General features: G+C 53.2%; 1 protein-coding gene across 1 annotated transcript in view; it reads right to left on the reverse strand.

Annotated features, from left to right (window-relative positions):
• The window catches only part of SYNJ1 (synaptojanin 1), a 60,004-nt gene that overhangs the window by 4,998 nt on the left and 38,026 nt on the right, over nt 1–16,980 (reverse strand). The window contains exons 19-29 of the mRNA XM_081087172.1: nt 16,692–16,848; nt 15,806–15,923; nt 15,503–15,718; nt 13,575–13,653; nt 10,781–10,943; nt 8,392–8,601; nt 7,461–7,613; nt 6,635–6,673; nt 4,285–4,355; nt 3,065–3,191; nt 2,777–2,967 (exon numbers count right to left, since the gene is read on the reverse strand). Of these exons, the coding sequence (XP_080943298.1) occupies nt 2,777–2,967; nt 3,065–3,191; nt 4,285–4,355; nt 6,635–6,673; nt 7,461–7,613; nt 8,392–8,601; nt 10,781–10,943; nt 13,575–13,653; nt 15,503–15,718; nt 15,806–15,923; nt 16,692–16,848 (1,524 nt within the window). The remainder of the gene's footprint in view (nt 1–2,776; nt 2,968–3,064; nt 3,192–4,284; nt 4,356–6,634; nt 6,674–7,460; nt 7,614–8,391; nt 8,602–10,780; nt 10,944–13,574; nt 13,654–15,502; nt 15,719–15,805; nt 15,924–16,691; nt 16,849–16,980) is intronic.

The following is a 16,980-nucleotide window of genomic DNA, read 5'->3' on the forward strand; positions in this document are numbered from 1 at the left end:
GTATTTAAAGTTTATTCTAAAAATAATAATCCAAATAGGTTTTCAAAGCTCTAAAATATTCTAAGCAGCCCATCATGGATGAAATGTTTGCACCCCCCGCCCCCCCATTCAGTGAGAGAGAGTCATGGATTGGCTGCCTCCTGCACGCCCCACAATGCGGATTGAGCCCGCAACCTGGGCATGTGCCCTGACCGGGAATGGACTGTGATCTCCTGGTTCATGGGTCGACACTGAGCCACACCGGCCGAGCTCACTGTGCTTTTATGTTTCAAATACTTTGCAGATTTGGGGCAGAATTAATAAAGACATAAAAGTTACTAAATGTTCAATTCTAAAGCTATTTCATATTATCAAAATATCAAATATTGTATTTAAAAACCTCATATTTTTAAACTTCTAGCCACTGCAGAAGATTTTTAAAGTTATAAGTGTTATTATGTTTTGAAGAGGCATTATTCTTAAGGTCCCAAATCCAAAAGGACACAAAGTAAAACACTTCCCCTTCCTCCGGCCTCCAGCATGTACGTCCTGGGAACCGCTCTGCGAGCCTCCACAAGGACAGTCTACAAAGAGCAGGACCCTCAGCCCCCAAGAGAGGGTGGCCCGGCTGGGGTGGCTCAGCTGGTTGAGCATTGTCCCATGAAGTGAAAGGTCGCCGGTTCGATTCCCGGTCAGGGCACATGCCCAGGACGGTAGGCAACCCATCCGTGACATCAATGTTTCTCTCTCTCCCTCTCCCTGCCTCTCTCTAAAAATCAATTAAAACATTTAAAAATATATATACATATATATACTTCATCGATAATAAAATATATTGTTCATTATCAGAAACTTAAAAACAAAAGTGTGTCTGTGTATATAATGTTCACAGGAATTAGACATCAAAGACTGAGGCAAAAAGAGCATTTAGAATTTAAAACTAACGTCTTTGGTAGTTTTGATGAACCAAATACAAGATTCCAGAACACAATCTCACAGGCCCCACAGAGCATGTGCTGCCTGCCACGAACCACGAACCACGGCCACTCCCCTGAAAACCAGGCTCGGCACAATGGAGAGGACCCTGAAAATGACCTCCAACCCCCTGCTCTTTTGTCACAAGACGACCTTCTGCTAAAACTACCTCTTCCCTGACAGTCTGCCCCCAGGCGTTTTCCGGAGCAGTGAGTCCTCACCAACGTGTAGTCAGGCTCTGTGACTGTAAGCGAACGGGGTCAGAGAGACCAGTTCTAGCCGCCACAGGCCACGGATACGCAGTCAGGTGCACAGGCGCCCTGTGGGCGGGAACATGCAGCCCCACCTGCAGCCCCGGACCTGCTTTCACGCTGTCCAGGAGCCTTACTCATCACAGAACTTTAGGAGTGAAGTCACTTTACCCTGGAATGGACGTGCACTTTCTGTCCTAAAACAATCTAGAAAGCTCCGAGACGACGAGTTGGAAAGATTAAAAAAATACAATAGTACATCGCACAAGAAAATGAGAAAAAACTCAGGACCACTGAGTCTCAGAGAGGAAGGAACAGTGGACACAGCATCTTCAGGACCCTCCATTTTCTGAACAAAAAGATACAGCCTACTTTTAGGCATTAATTAGCTTAAGCGAAAAGATTATTTTCTTGATTATATGTCTTCCTTCAGCTTTTACAGATGTGACCCATAGTCTGAGTAAATGCTAACTGCTAACAATATTTACAATTTTAAGTCACATTTACTTTAATATTTTTTCACTATGTAGAAGCATACTCTTAACTTCCGTCACCTAGGCAGACGCACTCAGACATCTGTCAAAATAAACGCCAACTGCAGCCATCAGTGTGCCTCAGGGACGGTGCCAGCACGTAGCATTTCTGTACCAGACCTTCCGAAGTTTAAATGCAGACGTGAATCTTTACACATTTCTTTGGCCTTCATGGTATTCCCCAGTTAAAGCTTTAGGATAAAATGTAAGGCCAGATACAAATGTACTTAATATAAATTCTATTTTAGTAATTTTTCTGAAAAGATGTAACAAAACCCAAGTAAAACAGCACCCAGATAAAAACACAACAATTCAACTCGCGCGACTGCCCCTGCGCGACAGGAACTGGGAGGGACACGCAGCCTCGCTGCGGGCGCCGCCTCTCAGGCACCCGCCCGCCCCAGGCCAGAGCGCTGCTTCCTGGGCGGCTCCACGCCGTGGCCGTCGGATGGTGTTCCCTCGGACAGGCCTGCTGCCACACCCGCCACGGAAACTCCAACAGGAGCTGCCTCAGCCCGAGGACCCAGGGCCTCCCGCAGGGCACCGGGGGCAGGGGCAGCAGCAGCAGGAGCGGAGGACCTGCCGCTGAGAATCATCAGCCAGACAGGAGCTGTCTCCTCGGGGGACAGCAACCCCCACACGGGCGGGGCTGCGCCAACTGTCTCCTCCAGGAGTGAGAGCCCCAACTGATCCGCCGGCTGTGAAAAGCCACACGGAAAACCCACTGCTGCCATCGCCCGACGACTGACCGCCCGCAGGAAGTGACGCACCGAGACCGTCACGAAGGCTTCAAAAGCCAACGAGCCACCTGCAAAGTCCCTCAAGTACCCCCCGTAGCTCACTCTCCGAGAAACGCTGATCTAAGCAACAGGCTAAAAAAAAGGCAAACTCTTACATATCCCTTTGTCACGTGACTATCTGAGCTGTCAAATGACACTCACTGGTTGAAGTTGTATCTTAAGATGCTATTTCTACTCACAAGAAAGAGACAGGGAAGCCGGATGTCTGTCTGTCACCGAGAGCCGCCGAGGGACTCACCTGCTGGGCCGAGGGCTCGGAGGGCAGGCTGTGGGAGGACCTGCTCCGCGGCGGGGGCTGGGGCGGCGTCTCCAAGCCGGGCTGGGGGGCAGCCTGAGGCGGCGGGGCTGCTGTCGGGACGAGGGGCTCCTGCATCTTTGGACCAGGCGCGGCGGCCTGCGGCTTCAGGGGTTCAGGAAGGAGAGGTGAACCTAGAAAGTCATTTTCCGAGTTAGGTGTTTCCTGGGAAACCATGTCGAACCCTCTTCACAGAGGCTGGGGCCTCGGAGACCTCGAGGCCGTGCCTACCTCTGGGGGCTTCGGAGGCTCTGCCCTGGCTCTCGGCAGCCGGCCTCCCAGCAGACGCCGCGGACGCCCGGGCCTGGCTCTGTGGGGCGCTGATCACCCCGGCGCGGGGCGGGATGGCCGGGATCGTCTGCACGGGGAGAAGCACAGGCATCACCTCAGACACGCGCTGCTCTCCGCGGGGAGATGGAACCCGCCCGCTCTCCTCTCCTTCCTCTTCCCCTCCCTCCTGGCCTCCCCAGCCAGGCGGGCTGGCTGCCTGGACGCACAGCCACCCCCTCCCCCGCTTAAGGTCGGCATTTGTGCTTCTCAGTTGACAATGGGCCGCGCTGTGTGGATGAAGCTCATAGAGGCATGCCCCTCGGTGGTAGGCATCGCTTATCGAGAGCAGGCATGGCTGCCCTTCTCAAGGCCACCAGCCAGAGAACAAAGCCAGGGCACCAGCTGCCGGCGGTCCCGCCCCACAGGCCATGCCCAGGACAGAGCAGGTGCCGAGGCTGACGCTGAGGACTGCCCGAGACTTGGTGCCGCACAGAAGGAAGGGCTCCCATGACTCCCCGGACTGGTGAGGACATTTTACACAGATTTGGGGGGGGGAGTTAGTAAAGGGCACAGGAGAGCGGGGACAGGAGTCTGCGGGAAGCTCCCTCAGACATCAGTGGGACCTTTAGGTTGGATGAGAGATAGAGCGATAAGAGAAGACAGAACATCCCCAGCTCAGAAGTTTTATGAGAAGCCTAATTAGAAATGAGTCGTGGCCTGTTAATTTCTAGTTATTGTAACAGGTCCCGGTTCCCGCTCTCCGCCGAGGGCTCCCACAGGCCAGGCCACTGACCACTGTCCACGTCCTTCCTTCTTCACATTACTCCCACCCGAGGGCATGCTCTTCGGGTGAATAGTGGACGACTATGCGAGTAAGGGAAGGCGTGAGGAGCGCACGGGGCCAAGCCCTGCCCTGCTCTCTGACACCCCGTGAGAACCAGTTCTGTCACGGCTCCTTTTCCGGAAACCTTATTACAATGATGGACTTCAACATCCTTCTTATTGAAGGGCGACTACATCCTCACTAGCCCCTCAGGAAGCAGGACCAGAGCCACCCGCACACCCCCTCACAGAGGCAGAGGCCGTGATGGGCCACACGCCTTCCCCAAGGCAACCCTTGTGGCTGGAAGCAAACTGGGACCTCGAACCCAGACCCCCCGCCCCTGGCAGGTGCTGCCTACCGGTCTGGGCGCGCCGTGTCCAGCGGGTCCTGGGCCCGCGAGTCCCGCTGGAGGGAAAGGCTGGCTGTGGCCTGCAACAGAGTCACACGTGCATTTGAGATTGAAAACAGAAATGAGAAACCGTGCACTGACACCCCGTCTAGTCACGGTCTCGTTCTAAGGAGAGCGGCTCAAGCCACGTGCCTTTGCCCAGGTTTTCTCTCCGCGGCGCTCCGGGGCTCTGGGGTGCTTGGAAGCGGGAAAGAAAACCAGTCGTGAGTGAGCAGCACAGGGCCCGGGGCGGGGCTGCTGTCTCTGGTCACAAGGACTGGCTCTGGTAATGGTGACGGTCATCGGTCCTGAACACACAGACCGCTGACAGGGCTCCAACCACACGCTCGGGGCGGCAGCCGTGGGCTCCCGATGGGCAGAGGGCCTGGGAGGCGCCCTGTGGGGTTTCTGTAACAATCCCACGGCCTGGCCTGGCCGAAGGCAGGCGGCCTCCTTGCTAAGTCTCTGCCTCAGGGAAGAAGTGGGCCGGTGCAATGCAGGCCTCAGGCTGACTCTTTTGAAAGGAAACTGTTATATGAGACTCACCCGCCCCTTAACGACCGTCATCACCATGAGCGGCTTCTGCTCTTAAGCGTCTTTTAAGCAAACTTAGTTCAGCATCATTACAGATAGAACTACATTATGTGAAATCACTCACAGATAATTCCTGGACCTGAATTAACAGGGCTTTTCTATAATTACTAAAAGCTTAGGGTTAGAATAGTACATTTCTAAATATTTGACTTATTCTGGAAAGGATTTTGAAAGTATTTTCCTTAAAATAACATTGTACAGTAACTTCACATCCTCAGCGCATATGAAATAGATACAGGACAGCATAACACCGCAGAGGAGTCGCAAGGAAAGGAAGGGTGCCCATTGGAAACCAGACACACAGAATGAAGGGAAAGGAGGCTTCAAGGTGCACAGAGGCGGGTGTTCGTGGCTGGTTTGCCTCCTGCACTGGAGGGGCTCCGACACCTTCTTAGAGAAGGAACAGAAGCTGAATGTTGTTTGGGGCCCGCAGCACGGAGCAGACGGCTGGCACACAGACAATGTCTGCGTTAAACTTAATTTTGCAAAAAGACTCTTCGTCTACGTGAAGCTCCTCCTCCTATTTAATCAGGACAAACCAGTGACATAGACGCCTGCCCACCCGCCTCCCTCCCTGGGAAGAGGGGAGGGACTGGGCCTCCTGTCTGCACGGCCGCTGCAGCGGGAACAGGTGCGAGGAAAGCTTCTGCCACCTGCTCACCTCGCCCCCGAGGGTCAGAGCTGAACCACTGGTAAGAGCTCAGGACGCAACGGCCAAACGGAAAAACTCCATTTGAATTTCATTTTAATTTCTGCGACGACGTTAGCCTCTCAGAAGTACATTTTGCTTCCTTATTTCTAAAAAACTCTAAGAGCATAGAGTGACTTTCTCTAAGCTCACTGCCTTAAAGAGTTACTGGTTTACAGGGGGAAAATGCGCACATACTGCCGACAAAGGGTCACTAGAGGCAATTTAAAAAAACTAAATCGGATTTCTAAGTTGGTAATATGACATACCTTTTCACAAACTCATTAAAAATTTACTATCTACTGGTTGTTTTCCTCATTGAAGGAGAATATAAATAGAATTACCAAGGAAATAAAACTAAAAGCAGGAGTTTGAAACAGGAAAAACTAACATTTCTCTGAGTCCATGGGAAAATGACCAGCTAGCAGTGTTTTGCGGCTGTAATGCTGAAATAATTTAGCAATCAAATACATACCTCCAACTGAGCTCTGGAGTTTTCACATAAACCAAATAAACTACATTTAAACCCAAAGTGATTCGGCTGCTAATAAACACTGTCCTTATGTTTAGAAAACGGAGGCGTAAGGTTCACGGCAAGTTAAGACAAGGCCACGCAGAAGGCAGGCTGTGTCCGCGTGGCGATCCTGCTGGAATCAGCTCGGGGCGCCCTGCCGCCACGGCGCATGTGGGCTGCTGGACGAGGCGCCGGACGGAGCGCCGCCGAGCCAACGCTGGGGCTGTGCTGAGCCCGCGGAAACCAGAGGGTCCTGGGAAGTGAGCCTCTGTGGCCACTGACTCTCCTGACTGAGGCCAGTGCCTGAGGCTGGCGAGCAGCCCTCGCTGTCCATCGGGAACGGGCAGCCTACACTGAGCTCCAGGCCTAACTGAACAGGAGGAGAGTGGGAGTTTGGAGCCATTAAAAATATGAATGTCGTTCGCTTTGACTTTCACCAAACAAACCTAATGCCTTTCAGTTACAGGGATCAAACTCCAAACTCCACGGCCACGTGCGCAAGTGATAACAAACAAAGCGGTTACCTCCAAGCTCCTTCCTGGCCAGCGCAGGACTCCTGGCCCCTGGGCCCCAGGAACACGCAGCAGAGAGGGAGGGACAGAGTAAGGCATGAGATGTCAGATGCGCGAGCCGTCCGCCGCCAGACACCATGCAGGAGCTATCTGTGAGCATCTTGCTATCACAAAAGCTGTTATTTAATGCCAGCACTTCTAATAACTCCAGTAACAACACATACTTATTAAAGAGAACATTGAGCCCTCATCGTTTGGCTCAGTGAATAGAGCATTGGCTTGTGGACTAAAGCAGCGGTCGTTAACCGGTGGCCCCCGGACCAGTGGTGGTCTGTAAGATCCAAAAGGTTGGCGACCACTGGACTAAAGGGTCCCAGGTTCGATTCTGGCCAAGGGCACATGGCCTGGGCTGCGGGCTCGATCCCCAGTGGAGAGCGTGCAGGAGGCAGCCGATCCATGATTCTCTCTCATCATTGATGTTTCTATCTCTCCCTCCCTTCCTCACTGAAGTCAATAAAATAAAATGAAATAAAAAGAACATTTACACAAACATGTAAAGCTTCATAGTAAGTATGTATGTTCTCCTGGGTCTGACTATACAGTGAACAGGAGTTAGCACGCTGCATCCGTCAGCAGCAGCGACGCAGACTCTTGCACACTTGGAGAGGCAGCTACGGAAGCCTAGTGGGCAGACTAGCCATGGTTGCGCCTGCTGCGTTCTGCAGAGAACAGCGAGGAAGTAGCAACGACTGAAAGACAATGACATCTAGCAGCTGAGACCTGATCCGTGTCGCAGGCAGGGCTTTCTGTCCAGCAGGGGGACACGGTGGTCTGTTACCTGAAGGCGGAGGTGGTCGCTGCGGGGGCGCTGGCCGCGCGGGAGGGGCCCCCGGGCGGGGAGGCGGCGGCCGCTTGGGCTCCAGGACCTGCGGAGCATCCTTCTGAGGCTGCGCGGCTGACGGAGCGTCCACGGGAGAACCGGGAAAAGCGCCTGGGGAGAGGAGAGCAGGGTGCAAGGGGTGTGAGGCGAGGGACGGTGCCTCCTGCCTCCGTGCTGTAAACTCTCTATCCTGTAATTTCCTCAATTCGCACTGTAGCCAGATGACATGCACATTCAGTGTCAATAACATAAGCAGTTGTGCCTGTCACAGCGCTCTGGTGCCACGGGAGCAGTAATGCTCGCTCCGCGTGGCTGCTCACTGGCCCCAGGTGCCGCCCCGTCCTCAGTGGCCCGGCAGGACGGCCCAGCTGTGTACGCTACTGGCAGCCGCTGACCAGCAGAGAGAAGAAAGGGAGGCAGGCTTTTCTCTAGGCCTTAACTTGAACTTCCTTAGCGAGTGGAAGGGGCAAACCAGAGACGCTAACGCCACGGAGATGCTGGTCACGTGGACAGTCATTGTTCATGAGACAGAAACAGCTTCCAAAGACGGACCTTCCAACCTCGGAGGGCTGACTACAATTCCAATGCAAACGTCCGCTTGTCTCTTCCCGTTTCACATGGTAGCAGAGGCCACGTGCGGCTGCAGTGCTAAGCTAACAGCAGGCTCCTCACCACCACAGGGACAGGCATCGTTGAAACACGGGGCCAGCCAGGCACGGGACAGGGATGAAGACCAAGTCTGGAATTGTTTCCACATAGGGCGCCTCCTGAGAGCTTCCCCTTCCTACACGCGAGCCCCCGCCCACCTGCACAGGAATACAGCCCCCCGACTCTCCCCGGGAGCTCCAGGCGCCAGGGAAGGCCGCCTGAGCCCGACCACAATACACACTCTGTGGAGGCGGCTGCCCCGGAGTCCTGGACGGGGTCCGGCTTGGCCTGATGGGCAGGGAGGGCAGGGGGACGTCCGCTATGGTGGGCGACTGGCAGGGGCTGGTCCGCGGGGACGAGCTGGGGGACGCACTGAGGCCGCAGCCCGGGGACGGCTGCAGGTGCTGGGGAAGGGCCTCCTCCACCTCGGCGCTGTAGTCGTCCACGTCCCCTGGGGAGACAAGGGCAGGTCAGCGGCCCAGCTTTCCAGACTGTGCTCACCGGCCTGGGTTAGGGGGCAGGTACAAAAGCAGCGTTGCTATCTGACACTGACGCAGGCGTGGGCTGTGTGGGCATGGATAGAAGTTTATGGCAATGGACTAGATCAGCACAAGCACTCGGACAGAACACGCCTCTCAGAGCCACAGGCCGTGGGGACCAGACTGGGAGCTGGGCTGGCCTGGGCTTCCACGTTCCACTGGGCGATGACCATCTACTGCTGTCCCCCCACCTCCCACTGCTGTGGCATGGCCCCTCGCCGCCCCCCCCAGGCGCACCTCCCGGAGCCTCCTCCCGCCCCTCAGACTCTCTTTGCTTTAACTGAACTGGTTCTCCAGGCCTCCTCGTCTCCTGACTCAGCGCTGGAAAGCGGGGCCAGGGCATCCCTTGCAACCTCATTCGAGCTCCAGAGCATGAGTCTTCATGGACTAACGGCTACTTCTCTGCGGCTCTGCCATGGGAATTTACTTCCCATCCTCCACCTCGCCTGCTGCCGCCCTCTCCAACCCCCACCTTTCCTCCACACGGAGCCCACGCAGGGCGAACTGACAGAGAGCAGGACTGTGAGTGACATCTTTCTGGGTGAATCAGAGGCCACGTGGACAACCCTCCAACCTAAATACCCTGGTCTTGTCCTTCCTCCCCCACAGACACTCTCCTCCACTCCAAACATGCCCTCCCAGCCCCGCACTAACTCTGAAAACGGACTCCCCACACCTCCTCCGACCGCCACCTCCCGCTTCTGTCTCCCAGTCTCTCCTTTTATTTTATTTTTTAATCCTCACCCGAGGATATTCTTTCCATTGATTTCTAGAGAGAATGGAAGGGGGGGGGGGGGAAGAGAAAGAAAGAGTGAGAGAGAAGCATCAATGTGAGAAAGACCTCACATTGGTTGCCTCCTGCACATGCTCCAGTGGGTCTGGGCTGGGGATGAAGCCTGCAACTGAGATACGTGCCCTTGACCAGAATCAAACCAACCATGCAGCCAATCTGGCTAGGGCTGAGCCAAACGTCCTTAAAGAGCATCTGCAGCCGAAACCGTTGTGGTTCAGTGGATAGAGCGTCGGCCTGCAGACTGAAGGGACCCAGGTTCGATTCCGGTCAAGGGCATGTACCTTGGTTACAGGCACATCCCCAGTGGGGTGTGTGCAGGAGGCAGCTGATGGATGTTTCTCTCTCATCGATGTCTCTAACTCTCTATCTCTCCCTTCCTCTCTGTAAAAAATCAATAAAATACATTAAACAAAAAAAGAGCATCTGCAGATACTGCACGCCCACCTCCGTCCACCTCCATGCCCACCTCCGCCCACCTCCATCCATACTTCCACCTCCACCCACCTCCACCCATACTTCCACCTCCACGCCCACTTCCACCCACCTCCACCCATACTTCCACCTCCACGCCCACCTCCGTCCACCTCCACGCCCACCTCCATCGACCTCCACGCCCACTTCCGCCCACCTCCATCCATACTTCCACCTCCACGCCCACCTCCGTCCACCTCCACCCATACTTCCACCTCTACGCCCACCTCCGTCCACCTCCACCTCCACGCCCACCTCCGTCCACCTCCACTCCCACTTCCGCCCACCTCCATCCATACTTCCACCTCCACGCCCACCTCCGTCCACACTTCCACCTCCACGCCCACCTCTGTCCACACTTCCACCTCTGTCCGCACTTCCACCTTCGTTCACCTCCACGCCCACCTCCATCCACACTTCCACCTCCGTCCACCTCCGTCCACACTTCCACCTCCATCCACCTCCACGCCTACCTCCGTCCACACTTCCACGCACCAGCACCTGCTCCCCCGCCCCCCAGCGGCTCTCAGGAAGGCCCCCAGCTCCTCTGCTGTTTGCTTCGGGGACCAGCTGCCGCCTTCGCGCCTCCTCTGTGACACAGGACACACTGACACTCCCTCCTCGTTACCATTTCCTTCCTGACTCCTCAGCCACTGCTTTCTCTCGGCTCTGACACTCCCAGTGGCTTCTTCACATTTTCCTTTCAGGGCAGCCCTCTCTGGCCCTCCCTTGGTCTGTTTCTCTGCTCGCGATTCCAGGGCCAGTTCCCTCCGTCTCTGCAGTCCCTGTGGCCTAGAAGCACGCCAGCGCGTGTTCCATAAACAAACCTTCCAGGTCGAAGTCTGCCGCCACCTCCGCGTCCTCGCCCAGCAGCGTGGAGCTTGTCGACGAAGGCAACGGGGCGTTAATCTTCTCTAAACTTATTTCTTCTTCCAAATTCTTGATCCAGTCGGGACTTTTCAAAGTAATCGTTATAGTCCGGCCCAGTAACTAGCGGAGTGAGAGACACACACGGCAGGTCACTGGCCTGGAAACGAGCTCTCGTGGGACACAGGGGCTGCCTTGCTCACACAGGTATAGCACAGACGAGGCAGCAGACTGCTCCACACACTGCTTTTAACCAGTTCAAACGCCCCACGCTCCCGTCAGAAGCACATGCTGCGACAGCGAAGGCCTGTTCCCAGGACACAGAGCTGTGTCCTCTGCTGCAGCCAGTGTCTCCCCACCGGTGCAGGTTCACCCACACCTGGCTGCATAACATGGTGCTTCCTCTGACTTGGATCCACATGTTAACTGTCCCGTGTGGAACAGCCACAGCAGAGACAGGAGCCCATCTTCTCCTGTCCACGCTGGAGCTCCTCGGCCCAGGAGGAGCATGAATCGTCACACACGCTCTCCACAAACAGTTTTACAAAACTCTGAAAGCCTCGTAAGGGCCTAAGTGTGGGTACTTTCTAAGAGGATAACACAGACGACTAGGCTTGAGGGTGAGGGACAGAGCTGAAGGGGGGTGGGGAGGGGAATTAAATTGTCAGGGAAAGGCAAAAGGAAAACTCAGAAAGGGAGTGAAAGTTGACAAGAAAGGCCGACACAGGAGCTGCCCTTAAACATCACATGGGATAAGAAAGGGTTTTTAAGAGACAAAAGCTGGAACGACATTTAAAAGTCAGAAGTTCCCAGATGGCGAGGACACGGCGGTCACCAGACGCGCTGGGGAGAGCGCAGCGCGCAGCACGCAGCAGGGGCTGCAGATGTGACGCCAGGGGTCAAGGCTAAGAGAGCCACAGCTCCTGCTCCTGCTGGGCTTCCGGGCTGTCAGAGTGGAAGAGCTTTCCTGGGTCTCCTGACTTACTGTTGCACGAGAATGCTACGATTACATTTGGGAAAACAAACAAGACCGTACAAAACCTACTGCAAAAGCAACGTATGTGGGGACATGTTCTCTCTAAGGAAGCCAAGTAATGGAACCGAAAGGAAGCTCAGGAAATGCGTATGAAGCTGCCCCCATTGGAGAAATCAAGCTTGGATTTTCGTCCATCCGACCTAGTGACCATGCACTCGGACGCTTAGGGTCTGTCCTAAAGCACTGAGAGAAATGGAGACTCAGCCCTCTGTGGAAGTAAACTCTCCAGGCACGGACACAAATCCCCCACATGACATGTCAATCACAGGGAGTGACATCCCCACTAACTAAAACATTTCTAAGCTGGCTCAATGGGATGGATTGTTACCTAGGGGAATTATTAGTTATAACTTTTAATTATACTTGACATTCAATAGTATGTTAGTTTCAGGTGTACCATACAGAGGCTAGGTATTTATATACCTGATGAAGTGATCATAAGTCCAGTACCCACCTGACACCATACACAGCTACTGTAATATTACTGACTATATTCTCTATGAGAATTACGGTCCCTATGCTTGAAAAGGGGGCCTGGGTACCACTATCTAAGCCAATCCAACAAATTCCTAGGAATCATGAGTATCTTCTTCCTTGTTTCCTTGTCAATGAAGCATTTTATTCATTTGATAGAAATCTTTCCTACTATATAGATGAGCCAGAATACGATTCAAATTTAAGAATTTAAAAAATTTTATATAACAACTAGTGGCCCGGTGCACAGAATTCGTGCATGGGGGTGGGGGGGTGGTTCCTTCAGCCCAGCGTGCACCCTCTCCAGAGACCCCTTGGGAGATGTCCAACTACTGGCAGTCAGGCATCCCTCTTGCAATCTGGGACCGCTGGCTCCTAACTGCTCACCTGCCTGCCTGCCTGATCGCCCCTAACTACTCTCCCCTGCCTGCCTGCCTGATCGCCCCTAACTACTCTCCCCTGCCGGCCTGATTGCCCCTAACTGCCTCTGCATGCCTGCCTGATCTTGCCCCCAGTGGTCCTCCCCTGCCACCTGATCGCCCCTAACGGCCTCTGCCTTGGCCCCCACCACCATCGCTTTGTCCGGAAGTCGGACAACCGGTCTAAATTAGCGTATTACCCTTTTATTAGTATAGATAGAGTATATGGGATAGGATTGCTTAAATGGAGGAGAAAAGCCTTTTTTAGCAGGAGGAGATGCTCTTGGCAAACAAAAATACATAATCCCTATATCTGGACTGATAGCCAGCCATATATACTATACTGCCAAACCAGTCATTAAGAAATTGAACCGCCTTCTTATACCTTACACCAAACAGCTGTTGCCCTAAAAATCCCTCAGCCCCCACCTTAGGTTCTGCCTTTGCAGTTCACCCAGATTAGGTTCTGATTGGTCAGTTTCTATGCCAGTCAGCATCAAAAGCTCCGCCTCCTAGGCAACCATCTTGTGAGGTGAGGGTTAATTTGCATATTGCCTCTTTATTATATAGGATAATTAAAATCAAATTAGATGGTAAACACGGTTTCTTCTTAATCTAGATCAATGGTTAATATCTCTACGGACAGACCAAAATAATCCTGAACTAGTCAGACACCTAGTCTTAAGTAATAAATATTAAAGTTCTCCATAAGGTCTTTCCTCTTTTGGAACTGGAAATTCATTTAGATAATCTTGCTGCATTTGTATAAAAGCATAACCCTTGTTCACTTAATTACAGAACTTAGAGTCAGCGAAAGCTACTCACCTCTTTACCACTGAGGCTCAGAACACTCAAGGCAGAACTTCCCTCCAAAAATGTAACCCACATTTTATCTTCTACAAACCTTCAAGAGAGAGAAAAACGAATAAAAAAACATAATTAATACCGCAGACATAACTAGCCCAGTGACTCGTCTGAGGATGATCGATGAACAAGGGCCCGCGGAGGCCGGGAAGTAAACACTGGGGAGAGCAGCAGGCGGGTGGCCTGGTGGGGGCGCTCTGCCCCCAGATTCCAATCCAATGGCTTTCACACACGGCTAACAGGCGGCCGGAAGCCACGGGCCTGTGGTGAGGGCCACCTCCCACCCGGGAAAGGGCCAGCGGCTGAGCAGCTCGTCCCAGTGACCTTACAAGGCACATAAGTTACAGGACAGAGTCCGAGTCTCCTGACCCCACAGACTGCGGGAGGGATGACGACTGCCCTGAAGCAATGTCCTCTGACCAAGAAAGAAGATGGGGTGTTCATTACACCAGCCTCGGACCTCCCCAAGGAGCCTGAGGTTACGGTCTTGTCTTTGCTCACTGACAGCCACTTACTGTCTGGGGACTTCGATGGCCTTGGCTATGATTCTGTTTACAATTTTGAAATAAGAACCCCAAGAGTAAAAAATAAAGGACATGAGGATAAGCCCTGAAGATGGTCACTGAGATGTAATAACGTTATCACGCAAACAGGAACTAAGAAAATCACGGCACTGCCAGTCTGACCTACAGACACAGCCTGATGAGTTCAAATAATCCCAACTGTGGAAGTTCAGAAATCCTTGCAGATTTTTCAAAGATGAGAAAATACATACGCGCATTGAGGCACACACACACACACACACACACACACACACACGCAGTCTCCCTTAACTAGGATTCAAAAGCATGAATTATGGACATTAAGAGGAAAAGACTAAAATAAAAGCACATGTGCGCAGTTACTTTGCCAGCTTAAAGCAAAGGCCGGACAGATTTCCACAATCACTCAAGGTGCCCAGCTTCTCTGGCCCAACGCTATGAAGCTGCAGGATCCTATCCTTTCAAAGACGGAGAAGCCATCCTACCCAAGTACAAGGAAGACCTCCCCTGCTGACGGTGGGGAGTGCCCTCCTTCCTGTGGCTGCACTCAGACCCATCCCCGCCCCCACCGCTGTTCTCTGGCGGCTCCAGGCTCCGTGGCCACGGGCAGGGCTAGTGCTTGGTCCGATCCTTCATCAGCAAGGCGCCCCTCGCACACGTCTCTCTAACAGACTCCGGTTCTAACGCCCAGGGATTTCTGTAGGTCCTTCCAGAAGCTGCATTTTCTTCCCCTTTTCACTCCAAGGGTAAAGCTTCTAGAGTTTCCCCTGGTGGAGATGTGTCTACGCGCACCTAGCCGAGTGCCGTCCACGTTTCCAGGAGCCCCCTGGTTACACGGAAGGGAGCTTAGACTTGTCACTCGCTGCTGGAGTCCTGCTCTAGCCCAAAGGTGAGAGTCAGTTTAGTCTTCCTGGTGACAGGAGTCCTTTCCTTGTTCACTTACTTTTCTCTTCTTCTTAAGACTCTCATGTTTTATTTTATTTTAAAAATATGTTTTTATCGATTTCAGAGAGAGGAAGGGAGAGGGGGAGATACAAATATTAATGATGAGAGAGAATCATTGATCAGCTGCCTGCTGCACGCCCCCTACTGGGGTTCAAGCTCACAACTCAGGCATGTGTCCTGACTGGGAATGGAACCCTCACCTCCTGGTTCATAGGTGGACGCTCAGCCACTGAGCCACACCAGCCAGGCTGAATAACGTTCTAGAGCATGGATCTCCCACAGCTTGGAAATAAAAACATTCAACATTCAATACTATTCAAACCCTAGGCAAGGCCCTTTCTAATACAGAAAATGTGATTTAGGAATCATGAGCTGCTTCTGAACGATAAATAGTTCTCTCACCTTATGAGAACCACTTCACCAAAATTCGCAAACTGCTGCAGAAGCTCGTCGATCAAAGTGTCATCGAAGAAGCTGCTCTCTGGCCCCGCGCTCCGGACGGAGACCAGCACCGTGGCGTCGGGCGGGCCCTGCTCGGCCAGCACTTCCCTATAGACGCTCTGCCTCTCCTCGGCCTCCACCTCGAAGATGTCGATGTCGATGAGGGCGACCACGGGCCTGAGGCGCGAGGAAGACAGGGTTAGATGCTTCCGGAAGGACGTGTGTCGCCCTCAATGGCGAGCCCAGCGCACGCAGACGCGGCACCTGTGGTCGGAGGTCTTCAGCTCGGCCCGCCCGTAGTGCAGCAACGTGCCCGGGGTCCACGTGTAGAGGATTTTGCTTCCGTCTTGGAAACTGGCGTTGAGGAGGTCCAAGTCCTCCGCTGCAGCAAGACAACAGAACAGAGGGCGTGAGCGGCAGGATGGCCGGCCCCTTCCTCGCGCCTTCCACCTCCGAGGCTGCTGCGCAGACGCCCTCGCGGGCAGGCAGCAGCTCGCACACCTGCAGGCCAGAGAGGCTTGTGGTGACGTTACAGCCTGACGTTTACGTAACAGCAAGTGAGAGGCGGCTTCACCTGAGGTGGCTCCGGGCCGGTGCCCAGACAGCGCTGCGCACGCAATTCCAGAGCGGCAGCGGCTCCCAACAAGCGCACCTGACGTGTCGGCGCCTCAGCTGGCGGCCAACTGAAATGCCACAAAGTGCTTTCTCGCTTTCTTTATATGAAATAAGCTCACTGAGACAGACTGAAAAATTCATTAAGTTATTAAAGGCAAATCTGAGAATATTTTTAAAAATCTGTTTTATATTTAAATTTTACTTATTCTATCCTAGGTAACCTTTGCTAAGAAGTAGTAAAGGGTGAAGGGGCCAAACATGGTGATGGAAGGTATTTCTGTGGGTGGTGGGCACACAGGCGGTACACAGACCGTGTACCATAGAGACGGACACTTGAAACCTCCATGATCTCATTAACCAGTCACCCCAATAGATGGAATTAAAAATAAACAAAATAATTAGCAAAGTAAAAATAAATACATCCGTCTGTAAGGAGCCCCTCCTCTGACACTCACACTCCTCCCTCCTTCCCTCCCTCCCTTCCTCCCTCCCAGAACCCGCACCAACTCAGTGACATGAGGAGTCACTTCCCGACCTGATCGATCAAAAGGCCACTTCCTCCTCCTCCAGAGGACACGGTCGGTCCATGCAGGGGTGCGGCACTTTTCGCTGGTGTCATAGTCTTCAGAAAACAAATCATATTTATATGTCGGAGCAAAGGTTACTTTTCCTTCTAAAAATCCTCTAAAAATCTACAATAAACATATACAAAGGAAGTTATTTATATACAAAGTAAGTTGCTTACAAAGCAAAACATTTTCACTGAGGCAGCATTCACTACGTCTAAGCACTGAGGCCTCTCATGACATCTGTGTGCATCGGAT

Source organism: Myotis nattereri (genome assembly GCF_964212035.1).
Source record: "Myotis nattereri genome assembly, chromosome: 3".
Classification (NCBI taxonomy): domain Eukaryota; kingdom Metazoa; phylum Chordata; class Mammalia; order Chiroptera; family Vespertilionidae; genus Myotis; species Myotis nattereri.